General features: G+C 46.4%; 1 protein-coding gene across 3 annotated transcripts in view; it reads left to right on the plus strand.

Moving 5' to 3' along the window:
• The window catches only part of ARMC9 (armadillo repeat containing 9), a 160607-nt gene that overhangs the window by 116417 nt on the left and 26136 nt on the right, over window positions 1-18054 (plus strand). For all 3 annotated transcript variants that reach the window (XM_047721349.1, XM_047721350.1, XM_047721351.1), the window contains exon 20: window positions 9032-9136. In XM_047721349.1, coding sequence (XP_047577305.1) covers window positions 9032-9136 — 105 coding nt within the window. The remainder of the gene's footprint in view (window positions 1-9031; window positions 9137-18054) is intronic.

Raw genomic sequence — 18054 nt, forward strand, 5'->3', positions numbered from 1 at the left:
TCCCTTATTTTTACAAAGAGTGATTGACAATTCAGTGTTCTGAGAAAGTGTCTCAAATTTAAACGGCTGCTAGAAGTCTTGTAATTGTTTTGAAGTGGAGAAAACACTCGATACTTTCACTTGTCGTATGTAAAACCACTTGAATACATTCTGCTCCCGGCGTTTTATCTGGAAGAATCTGAGTTTTCAAATGCATTTAGTGGTCAACCTTCGTTTTGTTTTCAGGCCAACTGCTTAGAATCTGGTTTGTCTGGAGTATTATGTATCTAAAGTCTCCGGTTAAGAATCTTGTCGTGTCATAAGATCACCAAGCTGCCGCAGGGAAGCTTCGTATTAGAACATCTAAATTCGTCTCAGCTCAAGTGCCTTTTTTACGAGGCATTCTTAATTTCTGGAAGTAATCACTTATCACCAAGCTATACCTTTAGTAATCTGATACACTCTGCTTGAGTACATAAAGACCAGTAATTTTAGTAAAATTCCAACAATGGTATTTAAAACCCACCATTAGGAGGCATTTTTTTCTTAAACCATTTCCTTATCCGTCACCTCCTTGCTTCACAGAGATTTCAAATTATGTTTCGTTTGGAATTCATAAGCAGCTGGGGAAAGTTAAGGTGGCTGGTGCTATTTTCACACAGTACCTTCTGGTCCCAGGGGCCACCACGCTCGGCCACTTGCCCTTGAGCGCGGCGAGGAAAATTCTTCCCAGCTAAACCAGGGGAGTCTGTTAGAAAGTAGTCGCCTCTCTCCCAGGTGGACGGCATAAACTCTGATTTTCAAGAAATGTCTCCTAGGTTCGTCCATTTCAGAAAGTTCTTCTACATCCTCAGTGGTTTTAATCCATTTGGCAGCAGCTATCAAAGCGGAGCAAGTGCCCCGCTATCAGCAAGCATCATTTCTGGTAGGCTCTCTGCTTACATTTCCCACCGCATCTAGTGCTTTTCTCTGCCTTCCCAATCCTCCCTCTGCACAGAGTTTCCCAAGTGCTGCTGGAAGCGGATTGAATAGTATTGAATTAAGCCCTTGCTTCTCTTTGTTACATTGCATTTTCCAACTCAACTCGTGCAGCTCATTTTACTTTTAGCTCTTTACATTTCAGAAGCCCTAACATGCCTCTGTTTCCCTTCCGCTGATACCAGTGTCTCTTAGGAAAACCAGGGCTGTGACTTGTCTAGGTCTAGGCAGTATATGGCTTTTCAAAATCAGAGAGCTTAAGCAATGTCCTCAGGCCGGAAGTCAGGATTGTCAAGGCGGTGGCAAGATGATCTCATCTGCTGGATGGAGAAACTGAGACATGCCGACAAGACCCCTGTCATTCCTAATGACACCCTCAGCACAAAACTTTCCTAACCAAGAACTGTCAGTTGAATAATGATTTTCACATCCGTTTTCCTGCCTTCACGAGTTCTGCTCTAACATCGTATTCCTGCAAGCACTGGGTATTGTCCACGTGCTGCCCATAAGCAGCTGTGGCAAAGGAAGCCAATTCTCCAGGGGGTCAGCAGAGGGGCCGTGGTGCCCTGGTGCTTTCTCTGGCCCCACATTCCCAGGAACCCCTGCGATTCGAGTTCCCTTTCACTAGCAGTTGTCTATATTAGAGACCAAATGCAGAAAACGTCCTGTGTTTTTGGATGTTAGGGAGGGCCTATCGGTTATCAACAAATTTAACTATCAAGTAGTTGTAATTAAAAAAAAAGAGAGAAAAAAAGAAAGAAAGCTCTAACTTGTTTTAACTTAAAAAAAGAATATTGAATAAATATTTCAGTGAATTTCTTCCTAGTTTTGCAACAAGTTAATAAATCAGGCTTTAACTTGGGTGAGAAGTACTCGCTAGTGGGTGCATAGTGTCTTCCAGACGAACTCTGGCGGGCATTGGCTGAGGTGAGCCAGACCGATTATTTTTTCATTGAAATGGAATGTGGACATTTGTTTAGTTTTTTATGCTCCTGGCAGGGAAGTGATGTATCACCAGTCCCTCCTTGAAACTGTGATTCATATACCCATTTCCTGCCCGTGCCTCCAAGACCTCTGGCCCTGGAAAGGGGTTGAAATACTACCTCTGCCACCCAGAACTCCCTGCCACTCACTCTAACCGCAGAGCCTGCCGCTTTTGTTCACAAAGAGCAGTGGTTTTCCTAAAATAACCCTATAATACACACACTATTTGATCACTAAGATGTCGGCATTTTAATAAACTAAATGCTAAGCCCACAGCCACACCATAGCTCATACCTAGCTGTCCCGGGGCTGACCCCAGGCAGGGCCTCTCAGATAGTGTTACCGGGAAGGAGCCCTGAGTGAAATTTCAGGATGGCGGCTGCACAGGCCCTTGGCTGAGCTGCATGCTCGGGGAAGCAGGGGGAGGAGAAGGCGGCAGCGGAGTCAGGATGGGGGGTTTGCGTGCTCATGAACCTGGTGTTCTAGCAGGACAAGAGCAGATTCTGTTTGGGATTCGACAGGATGGGAAGGAGAGGGATGAGACCAAGGGTTCCAGAATGCCGCTGCGGCCCTGCTCTTTGCTCTCTGCACTGTTGAGCTCCATCTCAGCCCTGTGTGGGGGCCCTTGGGTCTCAGGAGAACCAGTCCGATCAGCTGCAGCCTCCTCAGACACAGTCTTCTCCACGGGTCCCAAGTGGCCGAGTCAGAAAGATCTGGGCAGAAAGGCGCTGCCCTTGGCTTTAAGTCTAGACTCCTGGCCTCCAGGCTAGCCTGTCACTGTGGACTGGTCACTTCTCTCAGGCTCCGTCTCCGGGTGAGACAGAATAGGTGGAGAAAAAGGAGTCTCCATGGAGCCATTGGGAGGGCTAAGACACAGAGAACCACAGAAATCAGTGTAAGGGGGGGTTCCTTGGTGGGCCTGTGGTCAGAGCACCGTGTGCTGGTCTAGGGCCTGCCTCTCGGTCTCCTTTGGGGACCACCTAGAATAACCCAAACCCCCTTTTCTTGAGACAGCCCCTGCTGGGTGATACTGTGGCAGACAGCATTATCCATCTGTGTGCTAAAGAGAGCTTGGGGATACAACCTGTCCTCCTGCAACAGCCCTGCCCAGAGGCAGGCCCCACAGGAATGTGAGCCTTCAGATCCCTTGGAAACTGACTCGGGTAAATCAAATTCACAAACAACTGGGGCATCCAGAATGATGAGAAGTTAGTTTGAAAACAGGGACGGGGTACACGTGTTTGCAGCATAGAGCTTTCTCTTCCTGTTGGCAAGTTTAGAGGAGCCAAATTACAGGTTGTCGAGTGGGCAAGGAAATCAGGGGAAGGATTGGTTAGATGAGCTCAGGGACCCTTGGCACCAGGCCTGGGACACCCTTACACCCTGAGGCCGGGACCAGCACTTTTCCCCCTGCTTCCTCAGGGCCCCATCCTCCCGTCTTTCTCACTTCCATAGCCAGCCGGCTCCCCTCATAGATACACCCTTTACCTAGTTAGTACCTATCAGGGGAAGGGCTGGACTGTTTTGTACCGATCTTTATAATTTAACCTCAAAGGACAGCATCCTCTCTGAACTGTGGCAGAAAGTGGGAAAGAGGACTGCAGGTCCCCCTGTCACCCTGTTCCATTCAGGGCTAACATCTTGCAAAGCCATAGTATAATATCACAGGCAGAACACGAACACTGAGACATTCAGGGTCCAGAGGATTTCCCTGACCACCAGGATCCCTTTTATGGCCCCATCCACTTCCCTCCCACCCCCATTTCCTCTGTAACCCCTGGCAACCACTAATCAGGTTTCCAGTTCCACAGTTCTGTCATTTCGAGAATGTTGCGTAAATGGAATCCTACAGGTTATAACCATGAGGAATGGCTTGTTTCCCACGACACAAGTCACCGGAGATGCCTCCAGGTTTGTGTGTGTGTGGAGCTCCTGGAATGGAGGTACCACAGTTCGTTTAATCTCTCGTTCCCTGTTTTGAGTCATTACAAGGAAAACCGCTGTCAACATTCATGTACAGATTTTTATATGACGATCAGTTTCCCTTTCTCTGGGCTAGATGCCCAGGAGTGTAACTGCTGGGTCGTAGGTAGGTGCAGGCTTAGCTTTTGAAGAAACTGCCAAACTGTTTTCCAGAGTGGCTGGACCAGTTTTGTGTGCCCACCGGTGACACAGGAGTGATCAGTTTCTCCGCATCCCCATCAGCGTTTCTTCTGTTAGCCTTTCTGACAGATGCGGGGTAATCTCGGTGTGGCTCGAATGTACATTCCCCGATGCCTGATGGTGTAGAACATCTGTACATGCTTATTGGCCTCCCGTAGCTCCTCTTTAGTCCCTTCAGGTCTTTTGCCCATTTTCTAATTATATTATTTGGACTTCTTAATGTTGGGTTTTGAGTACAGTTTTGTATGTCCTATATATTTAGATACTAGTCCTTTGTCAGAAATGTGGTTTCCAGATATTTTCTCCCAGTCTCTAGCTTTTTGTCCTCATCACAAGGTCTTTCAGCAGAAGATTTTAAAATTCCAGTAAAATCCAATTTATCTATTTTTTCCTTTTATGGATTGTGCTTTTGGTGTCAAGTAGAAGAACTCTTTGCTTCCCCATGGATCCTGAAGATTTTCTCCTATTTTTTTCTAACAATTGGATACTATTACATGTAAGTCCATGATCCATTTTGAATTAGTTTTGAGATAAGCCGGGAGAATGAGATGGAGGTCCATTTTTCTTTTCCTGTGCACGTCCACTTGTTCTAGCGCTGTTTACCAAAAAGGGAGTCCTTCCTTCATTAAATTGCTTTTGCACCTTTGTCAAAAATCAGTTGGACAGGGGCGCCTGGGTGGCTCAATGGTTTAAGCCTCTGGCTTCAGCTCAGGTCATGATCTCAGGGTCCTGGGATCAAGCCCCGAGTTGGGCTCTCTGCTCAGCAGGGAGCCTGCTTCTCCCTCTCTCTCTGTCTGCCTCTCTGCCAACTTGCGATCTCTGCCTGTCAAATAAATAAATAAAATCTTTTTTTTTTTAATCAGTTGGATGTATTCATGTATGCCTGTTTTGAGGTACTCTGTTCTGTTCTGTTGATCTATATGTCTGTTCCTCTGCTAACCCCACTTAGTCTTTAAACCTGTAGCTGTATAGTGAGTCTTGAAATCTGGTATACTGATTCTTCCCACCGTACTCTTTTTCAAACTTTTCTTAGCTATTCTAGTCCCTTTGCCCTTTCCACATAAATATTAGGATAATCTTGTATATATCTACAGAAAAATCTTGCTGGTGTTTTGATAGAAATTACATTAAATTCATATATCACTTAGAACAGAACTGATGTCTTAATTCTGTTGAGTCTTCCATTCATGAACAAGGTATGTCTTTTCATTTATTTAGATCTTTAGTTTCTTAATTCATTTGTGTTTTATAGTTCTCAGCATGCAAGTCCTATACACGTTTTGCCAGATGGGTGCCTAAGTATTTTTTTTTATTTTTATTTTTGTGAACAATTGTAAATGATGTATTTTCATTTCAGTGCCTTAAGTTCATCACTAGTACATAGAAATTGATTTTGTATATTTATCTTGTATCCTGTGACCTTGCTGAACTCACTTAGTTCTAGGATTTTTGAGGGGTTGATTTCTTGAGATTTCTATATGATTTCTACATAGACAACCATGGCATCTGCAGATAGAGACAGTTCTGTTTCTTCCTCTCTGATCTGTATGCTTTTTATTCCCTTTTTTTTTTTTTCTTGCTTTATTGCTCCAGCTAGAACTTCTAGCATTATGTTGAAAAGAATGGTGAAAGCGGGAATCCTTGCCTTGTTCCCAGTCATAGGGGGGAAGCCTCCAGTCTTTCATCGTTAAGTGTTATATTATAGGCTCTTTATCAACTACCCCTCTGTTCCTATTTTTGTCATGAATGTTGCTGAACTTTTTATATAATCCATTTATATGATCACCCACTTATATGATCCATTTATATGATCATGTGATTTTTCTTCTTCACAAACCTGTTAATCTTATGGATTACAATATTTAAATTTTAGATATTGAACTAAACTTGCATCAACGGAGCAAACCCCATTTGTTAATGGCATATAAGTCATTTAACATATTGATCTGTTTCTCTATTCTGTTTGTTAAGCTTTTGTTAAAGATTTTTCCCCCTTTTCTTTTAACTTGATTATTAAGGATTTTTGCATCTTTATTCATGAAGGACATTTGTCTGTATTTTTCTTTTTATGGTACTGTCTTTGTCTGGTTTGGGTAACATAAAAGCTTTATAAAATGAATTAAGAAGTATTCCTATTTTGCTTTCTTGAAGACATACAGACTTGGTGTTACTTTTTTAAAAGCTCAATAGAAGTCTCAAAGGGACACTGTGTGGGCCTAGAGATTTCTTTTCAGGGAATTTTTAAATTATGAAGCAATATCCTTCGTAGTCATACTTTTAAGATTACTTGAATAGTCCTATATCACAATTTCATAATGAGATGCTTGTGATAATTTGTGTGTTTTTTGGTTTTTTGGGTTTTTTTTAAGATTTTATTTATTTATTTGACAGAGATCACAAGAAGGCAGAGAGGCAGGCAGAGAGGGGGTGGGTAAGCAGGCTTCCCTGCTGAGCAGAGAGCCCGATGGAGGGCTCGATCCCAGGACGCTGGGATCATGACCTGAGCCGAAGGCAGAGGCTTTAAGCCACTGAGCCACCCAGACAACCTGATAATTTGTGTTTTTATCAAAGTTGTCAAATCTATGTGTGTGTAGTTATTCTTAATAATCCCTTACTCTTTTGATATCTACAGGATCTGTAGTGATATCTTCTGTTTCATTCCTGACATTAGCAATTTGTATCTTCTACTTTTTTCTTTGTTGGTCTTGCTTGGGACTTGGCATTTTTATTAATCTTTTTCAAAGAATCAGCTTTTTGTTTGACTGATTTTCTCTACGGTTTTTCTGCTTTTCTTTTCATTGATGTCTGCTCTTCTCTTTATTGTTTCCTTCCTTTTGCTTGCTTTGAGTTTATTTTGTTCTTTTTCTGTGTTCTGGAGACCTATTTTTTCATTTGTTTCAAGAATGTAATTGCTCACTGAAGCCCTTTTATGATGACTACTTTAAAATCTGTGTCAGATGGGGCGCCTGGGTGGCTCAGTGGGTTAAAGCCTCTGCTTTCGGCTCAGGTCATGATCCCAGGGTCCTGGGATCGAGCCCCGCATCGGGCTCTCTGCTCAGTGGGGAGCCTGCTTCCTCCTCTCTCTCTCTGCCTGCTTCTCTGCCTACTTGTGATCTCTGTCAAATAAATAAAATCTTAAAAAAAAAATCTGTGTCAGATAATTCTAGCAACTCTGTTATCTTGATCTTGGCATCTACTGATTGTCTCTTTCTGTTCAGTTTGAGAGCTCCCTGGTTCCTGGTATGATGAGTGATTTTTTATTTAAACCCAGATATTTTGAGTATTTTAAGACTTCTGATCTAGGGGTGCCTGGGTGGCTCACTCGGTTAAGTGTCTACCTTCACCTCAGGTCATGATCTCAGGGACCTGAGATCCTGCTCTCTGCTTGGTCTCCCTGCTCCCTCTCTGCTTCTCCCTCTGCCTGCTGCTCCCCCTACTTGTACTCACACTCTCTCACTCTCTTTATCTCTGACAGATAAATAAAGTCTTTTTAAAAAGAAGAAGACTTTTGATCTAATTGAAAGCTTTTGTTTAAGCTGGCTGCTTCTGGCACAGCTTTGGCAAGGGGAGCAGGGCCTCCTCATTACTGCCAGGTGTGAGTAGAGGCCCAGGATTTCCACTCAGCCTCCGTTCACACACCTTGGTGGTGGGGGATGGGAGGAGACTCCTTGTTACCGCAGTGCAAGGATGGGAGTTCTGGATGCCTTCTAGGCCTCCTTAGTATCTCCCTAACCAGAACAGGTAGGAGCACCTCTTTAGTATGGTCCACATTGCCACACCTGACACCATAGGGACATGGTAGGCAGTGGTGAAGGCCTTAAATCTCCACCTAGCCTCCTCTGACCACACCAGAGCATGGAGAGGAGGACATCTTGTTACCACCTAGTGGAAGGCTAGGCTCTCCACGTGGTCTCCACTCTCACCTGGGGATGGGGGACCTCATTACTGCCCAGCAAGGATGAAAGTCCCCCTTCGTACTTGCTCTTCTCTCATATCACCCCAGCAGAGGTTGTGGGGGTGCCTGATGACAGCCTAGTGAGGGTAGAAGTCTGGGCTCCCTGAGGCCCTTGCTGGTATGGTCGGGATGGCACCACGATATTTTCTGTGGAGTCAGATTATTTTCTAAAACTTCTGTCATGCTGGACTATCCTTTTCCTGGTCCTTTGGCTAGAGAGAGTAGGCTTTGGGCAGGGGCGGGGGATGTTTTTGTCTTCACCATTCACGTAGCCTTGTTGCTGGCTTCTTCAGCTGCTAGTGTGGAATCTATAAGGAACAAAGGAAGCCCAGGGAACTCAGCACCTTTCATTCCTTGAGTCTTCAGCCACCTAGCCAGTCTGCCTCCTTCTCACCTTCTATCAGGATCCCTTCTGTTTATTTGTATCCATAACGCCCAGTGTTTGGGTTGTGTTTAGAATAGGGAATAGTCTACCCATTCCATCTTCCCAAAAGCAAAACAGCTCTTCTCTTTTTGATGAATCTTTTTACTTATTGACCATAAACTACTATAGAAGAACAAGTTTTGAGTGTCCTGTAAGGCCTGTGCATGTGAAGGTGCATAATAGTTATTGGTAGGCTGACTTGGCTGTTCATATGGTACCTGGACCTCACAGAGGCAATGCTGAGAACTGTGACTAGGAGAGACTGCTGGGTGTCTTATGGAACCTTTCCACACCTGTGGTCATGGAAGTGCTCCCTAGGTGCCCAGCTTCCAAAAGAGGGGCACTGGCATTTTCCCTTCTGTCTTCACGGAGAGGTTACAAGCAAAGGACAGACTTCCCCCAAAGCCCTTGGAAATGCAAACCCATCAGTTGCCGGGGTTGGGCAAAGGCCTTCTCTTTCCATGGCGGGTGCCCATGAGGGGAGCCACCTCTCCGGGAATGCATGGCCAGGGGTCCAGTGCACTCACCCCATGTGTTCTTTGAAACAGGAGGACCATGACATTATGGAAGCTGATCTGGACAAAGACGAGCTGATCCAGCCGCAGCTTGGAGAGCTGTCAGGCGAGAAGCTTCTGACCACGGAGTACTTGGGAGTAAGTACCAAGTGAGGGGACAAGGGAGAAGTGGAAAGGAAAGGTGGGTCATTGATGCGTTGAGCCCTTGCAATGACACATAATGGTTTGGTTTGGTCTGTTATAATCCTCTGTTTATGGGAGGTTCTGTGTTGGCCAGTTTGCCTGCACCGTGGTCCTAGCTACCCGTCCCAGAGCTGTTGGGGAACAGAAAGAGATCAGAATAGAACTAGAGGGCACAAGCCAGGAGCCTTCCTAGCATCTGAAGTGTGCCCATCTTTAGTAGTAATCATCTGCCTGTCCAGCTTCTGAATTTTTATGTGCCTCATCTAGTAGAGGGGAAGGGTGCAACATTATTGGAAGTCGTCAGCACACACGTGAGGTTGCCCAACCAAGCGAAGGGTGAAGGGGGAGAGAGTAAGCGGTTGGGAATGGAGAGGAGGACCAGATGTCAGGAGGGGGAGCAAGAAGAGGGGCCTCTAAGAATGACAGAAGGTGAACAGTCAGAGAGGCTTAAAGAAAACCAGGAGATTGTAGTGCACTGGAAAACAGAAGGGAGGAGTGTTTCAGGATGGACTGAGTGGTCAGTCCGAGCATCCAGGAGGCCTGTGGGGTCACACATCCCAGATGGGGCTATGATCAGAGCTCTGAGAACTCCCCGCTGACTCATGCGCAGGCAGCTCTGAGAGCCACTAGTTACCACCCGCTAGCTAAGCAGGGGAAGGGCATGAATAAGGAGGGGGCTGCCGATAGCCCAGGAGAAGATGGCGTTGTGAGGGGCCCGCAGGGGTCTCATGAAACCATGATCAGAAGGCATGCCTGTGATCAGGTGGAAAGTTGGAGTGTGAGGTTTCTGAAGGGAGAAGCAACTGCAAGGGATTGGGGCCAGTCAGGGCTGAAGCCCTGTGACGGACAGCAGAGGACACAGGAGCCAAGGCCATTGGCATTAAAAGGAGCTCCTGGAATTTTGAAGCTGGTGGTTGACTGGGTCTGTCACATGGACCCTGACATCTCCTCAAATTAGTCAGGTTATTGTTGGAGCCGAAGGCCAGGAGCCAGTCTGTCGACGATTGGCCAGCAAGTACAGTGACTGGCGAAGGGAAAGGATGTGGGTGCAGGTGGCCTGAGCTTTGTAAGAGTGACTGGAAGCAGAAAGTGCCTCCCCATCACCACCTCCAGCCCCGACCTCCTCATCTCACCCTGGGCACTGGTCTCTCCACTCACCTGCCCTGGTCTCCCTCACCTTTTGAGGAATTTCCAGGGACCTGGGCTGGAGTACATAATCTACTGGTAGAACTTGATGGTAGAGGACAGCCAGAGGCCCAGTTGGGGACCTTGTAGGCAAGGGTTTAAGATTTTATCCAGCATTAATTAATTAATTAATTAATTAATTAATTTTTTAAAAAAAGATTTTATCCAGCATGAGCTGGGAGACTCCTGGAGCAGGGGAGTGACTCAGTTTGATTTGTTTCAATATATGACCTTCTATTTTCACTCTGGCTACATCATAGAGAATGGACTATAGCGGGTAGGAGTGAAAGAAGGGGAATGACCCAAGAAGGCTGGGCCGAGGGACACCTGGGTGGCCTAGTTATTTAGTCCATTAAGTTTCTGCCTTCAGCTCAGGTCATGATCCCAGGGTTCTGGGATCAAGTCCCACATTGGGTTCCTTGCTCAGCGGGAAGCCTGCTTCTCCTTCTGCCTGCCACTCCCCTCTCTGACAAATAATTTTTTTTTAATTAAAAAAAAAAAAAAGAAGGCTGGGCTGAGGTGCTACCATTACCCGCGCCTTCCGCCTTGCCTCTGGCCGTGGTCAAGTGCTTAGAATGTCTCCAGGATCGAAGGAGTCTAATGGACTGTGAAAGCTCTGTTTACATTAGGTCAGGGAAGGTTAGAAGTGAGGCGGTCGGGTTCCATGCCGTTGATGGGAGTCCAAAGCCCTGACAAGGCTTTGTTTCCCTTTGGAAGAACATTGGTTTTGTCAGGAAAGGACTGGGCTCCATTTGATAGGATGTACATTTGTGAAAGGCAGACTCTCCTGCTTCATGGGCTGGAGATGAGAACAGAGGAGGCGAGCTGTTAGTGGGGGAGCTTCTTTGGAAGAAGGGGAGCAACAGTCATGAGGCACACAGCTGTGTGCTCTGGGGACTCCGTGACAAATGCTTCCTAGGGCGGCATAAACTGGATGGCTTAAAACACCAGACATGTATCCTCTCACAGCTCTGGGGGCCAGGAGTCCAGAACCAAGATGTCCCCACAGCCAGGCCCCCTGCGAAGGCCCTGGGGAAGAAGCTCTCATGCTCCCCCAACTTCTTGGGGCTCCACAGGTCCCTTGGCTTGTGGCTGCGTCCCTCTGGAGCTCTGCCTCCATGTCCGTAGGGCCTCCTCCCCTTCTGTCTTTCATCCCTTGAATGGACAGCTGTCGTTGGGTCTAGGATAATCTACAACGCTCTCTTCGTCTCAGGATCCTTAATTACATCTGCAAAGACTGCAAAGAACGTCCCGTTCACAGGTTCTTGGGGTTAGAACACGGACATCTCTCTCGGGCCTCCCATCAACCCTCTGGACCAGGTTACCAGAGGATCCCACGGTAGAAGCAGTTTTTTAAAGTTTCATTAGAAAACTATGTGGCACAGTCATCACTGAGGGGCTGTGTACACCCCAGTGTCGCCGTCTGCATCCGTTGGTCGTGCCCAGCCGCCCTCGGTCACCTGGCCCCGATGTGGAATGGACAGCCTGCCAGTCTCTGGGCGGGGGCCACCGACTTCAGCGACGGTTGTCCCTTGCTGCGCGTGCGCTTCGGGCGGCCAGGGCTCTGAGTTCACATCATCATGTCACCTTGTGCCAGCCGGGGAACCTGCTTGAGACAGCAGACATCTCACTAGGGCCAAGTTCATGACTCCCGCCTCCTATTGGGATGCACCAGATAGATGGTAGCTTTGTCGAGGTCACTTGAAAGATGCGGATTTTTTGAAACATTGTATTAGACCATTCAAAAAGTTTTTATTGAATTCGTGGCATTTGCCTAACACAAAGCAGAATGCCAAAAAATGTAAGACCTAGCTGTCGCCTCCGAGTTTATAAAAGAACACACAGAACCAATGAAACCACGCTGCTGGTGAGGGATGCAGATGACCCGAGGAGGGAGGCATGGTGAGTGGCTCGGCAGAGACCCCTGTGCAACAGAGCCAGCCCAGGGTTTTGCAAAGCCCCGGACCCTCTAGTGTGGCTCATAGCTAGAGCCTAGGATGCGTCCCAGACCTCTTTACAGTAATCCCAGGAATCTGTTCCTGTTCACACCAGTGATTTGGAAACTGGCTTGGGGGTGGAAAGTGGCAGCAGTGGGCAGTGCAAGTCCCCTGCTGGGCATTCGTAGCCACACCCTTCCCTGAGAGGCCACACCCACGCCACCCCACTGCACCCCCCACCCCTTCCACGCCTGGGTCCTCACTGTCCCAAGTGTAAGTGTGGAGCTCCTGCGCATCACAGAGTCCTTGAAAAATGCTGCAGGCCCTGAGCTCAGAAAGCCGGCAACAGGAGAACAGGTCCCTTTTCCTAAGCTTGCCCGAGATTGGCAGTGGTCACATGAGATGTGTTGCTTACTTGTAATTCCGGGGAAAAGCAGCATGCCTTGTGTCTTCCTGAGGCCGTGACCGTCAGCAGGGCAAGACTGATGATTTGCCAACTTCTCCTTGCTTGGTTATTTCTAATTTTTTTTTGTATCGCCCATACTGTGCTGAATAATTATTTAATTCTTCCTAAAAGGAATGCCCTGATTTAAATAGCTTTATCACCTTGGTTAAAGGGGCATAGATATTTATCATAGCATCTCAGTTTTTTGTTTTTATTTCAGAGTTTAAACTTACTGTTACCTTTAACAATAGTAACAGGCGTGTCTTAAGTTAGCAGAGCCCATGTCACAGGCCAAGCCCTGTGCTGACCACTTCACACATCTGACTCCCAGCAAACCACAGGGAAATTCTGTTTGTGTAGCGTTTTCTAGACAGGATAGCTGAGGCTGAGGAAGGGTAAGGAACATTCTCAAGTGGATTTGAGCCTGCTTGCCCTTGCTCTTTCCCACTAAGCTGTGCCATGTTCTGGAAGAGCTGTCGATTTTCCAGTGAATTGCATGCTGTATTTGAAAACTGAGAGAAGTCCCACTGAGTGGTCTCTGTTGTAAGCATAAACTCAGTTTGGAGGGGAACACTGACTGTAAAAGCTAATTACTCGCTTTCCACACTTTCTTCCCCCTGTCAAATGAAGGCCCAAATTCATGCAATTTTCTCTGGAGCCTTGTCTCCAGAGAATGTGTATATGCACATACGCCTGGGAATCTGCAACTCACCCCCCCCTCCTGCCCCCAGGGGTCCTGAAGCCGGAGTCTGGGCCGTGGAGACTTTGTCACTGGGGCAGTGGGCGCAGCTGGCCGGGTATAAGGCTGGGCCCTTTGGGGGAAGCTGGGCTCCAGGTGCCGACATCCCACTGTCCTCAGGGAACACGAGGCGCTGGCAGCAAAAACCACAACCAGAGGAAGAAGAGCCTCAGTTTGCAGTTGTTGCTTCTAGATCTCTTTCAAATGTGTCTCCACTTTGGAGCTTTTTCCAATCACTTTCCAGCCCATTCTTCCTGCTCTGCCTAATGGTTGAAGACTCAGTGCCCTCCACAGAGCCGGAGAGCCTTTGGAACTAAAAGTCCACATTTCTTGTGTGTGAAAACACAAAACACAACTGAATAAGCAGGGCAAAAAGATCCCCAACCCCCGAATATACTAAATGCGTTTCTTTTTCAGTTTATTTCTTATATTATTTTTTTACATTTATTTATTTATTTATTTATTTTAGATTTTTTTATTTATTTGAGAGTGAGAGAGAGAAAGAGCACAAGTAGGGGGAGTGGGAGAGGGAGAAGCAGGCCTCCTGCGGAGCAGGGAGCCAGATGCGGGGTGTGATCCCTGGACCCCAGGACCGTGACCTGAGTTGAAGGCAGACACTTAACTGACAGAGCCACTCAGTCCCTATTTGTTTATTTTTAATTAATGTCTACACCAAACATGGGGCTCAAGCTCAGAACCCTGAGATCAAGAGTTGTACACTCTACCTCCTGAGCTAGTTAGGTGCCCTGTGTATTCTTCTTTCTCATTACAAAAGAAATGCTTATTACTCAAAGTCAGAAGTAAACAGCACAAACAATCGTAATAAGCACTGTTCCCTTCCATTTATCTCTGCGTTGTGTCTTTCCTTTATCAACTGCAAACAGCAGAGTCCTGCCTTATCAGTCCCACTGATGATACTGGGGGACATCAGACCCCAGGCTCTGTCCATGTCTTGCTACACCCTGCTGTCAGCATGAAGGGAAGACCCAGGTTTTGTGGGACCTCTGGTTTACAGGGCTTGGGAGGACTTCTTTTTTTTTTTTTTTTTTTAAGATTTTATTTATTCAAGAGCAAGAGAGAAAGAGAGCAAGAGAGAGCACAAGCAGTGGGGAGGGAAAGAAAGAGAGGGAGAAGCTCCCTACTGAGCAGGGAGACCAATATGGGACTCGATCCCAGGACCCTGAGATCATGACCTGAGCTGAAGTCAGAGGCCTAACCTACTGAGCCATCCAGGAGCCCCAAGTGCAGGAAGCCTTCTTTAAATAAAGGAATACAAAGCTAGCTATGAAAGTGAACATCTACTTTAGAATAAAAATGAGAAAATAAATCACAGTGAATTCAAATTTTAATAATCGACAGATACCACAAACAGAACAGTAGTATTTTTGTTAATTAGCTGCTTTGCACACCTCATAGGGGCTTTTTTTAAATTTTTATTTTATGCCTTTAATTGCCTCTACATAGATGACCATGAGTTTGTAACGTATTCTACAGAGAGAAAAAGAAATTAGTCCTTCTTCTAATGTATTTGATCACATTTAATCAAATTTGATCAAGATTAGAAAATCTGGCCTCACATTTAGTTTTTGATAATGCTGTATACATTTTTAGGATTGTTGCTAAATTTGAGAACACCATCCTCAAGTTTCTTCCACAAATAAGCTGCAAGATTTGAAGCTATTTCTAGTTTTTTTGCATGCTCATTATTCATAAATGTTCTGACAACATAGGGAATTCCTAGAAGCTCTTCCTACCCCAAGATGGCTAGTGACCATTTGGCTCTGCCCCAAAGTGAGTGGGAATCGGATGACTATATCCCAGAAAACCTGCATTAAATGTCATTTGGACTCAGCATACACTTACCTAAGTCCTAAATTCTAGCATCATGTCCCCAGTATGACGGGAAGTAGGATAAGGGAAGTCAGAGTAGGAAGAAACAGCAGAAGGGAAGTCAGAGGAGAAAAAAACAGTAGTCGTAAGTGCTTGCAATGAAAATATCCTACTTTTGCAAATGTTACAAAAACATGTGACCACACAAACACATTGCGAGGGCCCCTTCTGGGCCTTGAAGCTCCAGTTTCATGAGCTCCGCAGCAGGCCTGCCTCTGCGCATCGCCCCTCATTCCCACGTGTTGCCTCTTGGTCATGAGGGGACCAATGCAGCCACTGGCACAGACCCATGAGAAAGTCAGGAAGAGGGCCACAGCTACCTCCTCAATAGTGCTTGTCCCCAAAGCTCCTGCTGGTGACTCCACTCCATTCTTACAGTCAGAACTGGGTCACAGGACCCCCAGCTGCAAGGGAGTCTGGGTAAGGGAGTATTTTTAAGTAGAAACATTTCTTTGCCAACAAAATCAGAGTACTGTTGGTCAAGAGAGACTGAATATCGGGTGGGCAGCAAACAGAGTCTGCTTCAGCTCCTGTATTATTCCTATGTGGGTGATGGATGGGTGGTTGGGTGGATGGATGGATGGATGGACTGATAGATGATAGAATATCTATATTTTCTTATAAAAATTTATACTGTTTTATTAACATATCACAGTTTCCTTACGTGATTCACCAATCCTTGAAAACTAGTCAATGGGAAATAACATTTTTTTGTCTAAATTGACATGTGTTGACCATCTTCTGCTACTGAATAAATTACATTCTGCTAAATCATCTGCTGCATTTTTTTAGTAGCAGAACGTTCTTTCAAACAAAAGCCCCATCTGTCACACAGATGAAGGCTGAGTCCCTCAGCCTTCGGCCACCAATAAGGTGGCCGCCAGGAACCCTTTCTCTCCTCACTCCTGATAGCCCGAGGCGTTTCTGCGGAACTCGGTAGAGTCACGGGTTGTTGGATAAGATAGCCTTTCAGATCTTTCCAGCCCAAAAAGGCTGCTTTGAAACTGAGGGGCCCAGAGAGGGGCGTGAGACCTCGTGGGCTATGTGGCTCACTCTGCAGGCACAACAAGTCATAAGATGAGCGGGAGGCAGGCCCGCAGGGGGCGGCTGCTGTGCGACGCTGGGTGTGCCCAGCACAGTGCTGGGACCCTCACACTTACCCCTCTACACCAAGGGTGTCTGGGTAACAGACCAGACATTCAGGCCCACAGGCCAGACTCGGTTTCTTCATCCCCTGGAGAGGCCAAATACCACCCACCTGAAGTTATTTCCTAGACCTCTAAGAATCTAAGAAGATGGGATGGCAGGGGCGCCTGGCTATCTGTGTCATAGAGCACACGACTCTTGATCTCGGGGTGTGAGTTCAAGCCCCACATTAGTTGCAGAGATTACTTAAAATCTTTAAAAAAAAAAAAAAGGAAATGGTATGGCTGACTGTGTTTTCCAAAGGCTGAAACACTCACATGTAAGTGTCCTCTAGGAAGGAGCTGGGAGGATGAGCTCAGGAGATGCGTGGGGTAGGGGATGAGGACGCTAGAAGGCATATGTTCCCCATCTCCCCTTTTCCAGTATCTTAGGACCCACCTTCTGAGCTGTCTTTGGAAAGACTCGGGTGTTCTGTCTGTCATAATGGAAGGAGAAAGAGAAGCAGGGCTGTTCCTGGGGTGCGTTTGAGGATGGGATGAAAGTGGCCTGCTCGCCTGATGAGCAGCACAGGCTGTAAATTTGAGTCTCGGTGCGGGACGGGGCAGCGTGACCAGAGGGAAGTGTAAGAGCAGCCAACAGTGTGGAGGATTTCAGTGAAAATAGCCTTCTGTGGCGGTTCACACGAGAGCTATAGAGAAAGGCAGAACTGCATTTTAGTTCCTCCTAGAAGGTTGGTCAAGTGCCATCTCCTCCCCAGAGGCTGAAGGCCTCACACCTTCTCTGTCCTCCGGCCCTGCTCCCCTTCCCATGGCCTCCCCTCTGCCCCCTCAACCCCCCCTCCCTGGCTGGCAGCCGTTCCCATAGCACGGGGAGGCCCCCTTTTTCTTTTCCCTACCTCACACACCTGATTAACCCGAATAAGCTCTCAGCAAAAATCAAGGAATCAAAGGTGTAATTCCAATTAAAAAAAAAAAAATTCTGGTTTGTTTTTGTTGTTGTATAAGCCAACTTTCTTATTTTTATTTTCAAGTAATTCTAGATTCACAGGAATTTGAAAAGATAATGTAAAGAGGTCCATAGCCCTTCCCTCAGTTTCCGTGGTGGCCCCGCTTTGCATGACCGAGCACCAGGTCACACGGGCGGCCTGCGCTGGGACCATCCAGACTCTGGTCCCATTTCCCCAGTCGTACAGTCATGTCTTCGTAAACCATTTGTCTCAGCTGTGAACATAATCTAATCATATTACAGAACACTTGGAAAATAAAGGGGAGAAAAAAGTTCCTCCTGCTTCTGATATCCTGCCTCCCACTGTATGCATTTTAGTGTTCATTTCCTTCCGGTCTCATGTGTACTTTTAGCCTAATGGAAAGCATCATTTATATGCGGTATTATAACCTCTTATTAAATGTTTTTAAAAAACTATTTTTTCATAACCTAGTCTTTAGCATTGTAAATGGCCACTTAATATTTCAAATGAATTTGCCATATTTCACTTATTTATTCCTCTCTTATCAGACACTTGATTATTCCA

This window comes from Lutra lutra, chromosome 3 (genome assembly GCF_902655055.1).
Source record: "Lutra lutra chromosome 3, mLutLut1.2, whole genome shotgun sequence".
NCBI classification, from domain to species: domain Eukaryota; kingdom Metazoa; phylum Chordata; class Mammalia; order Carnivora; family Mustelidae; genus Lutra; species Lutra lutra.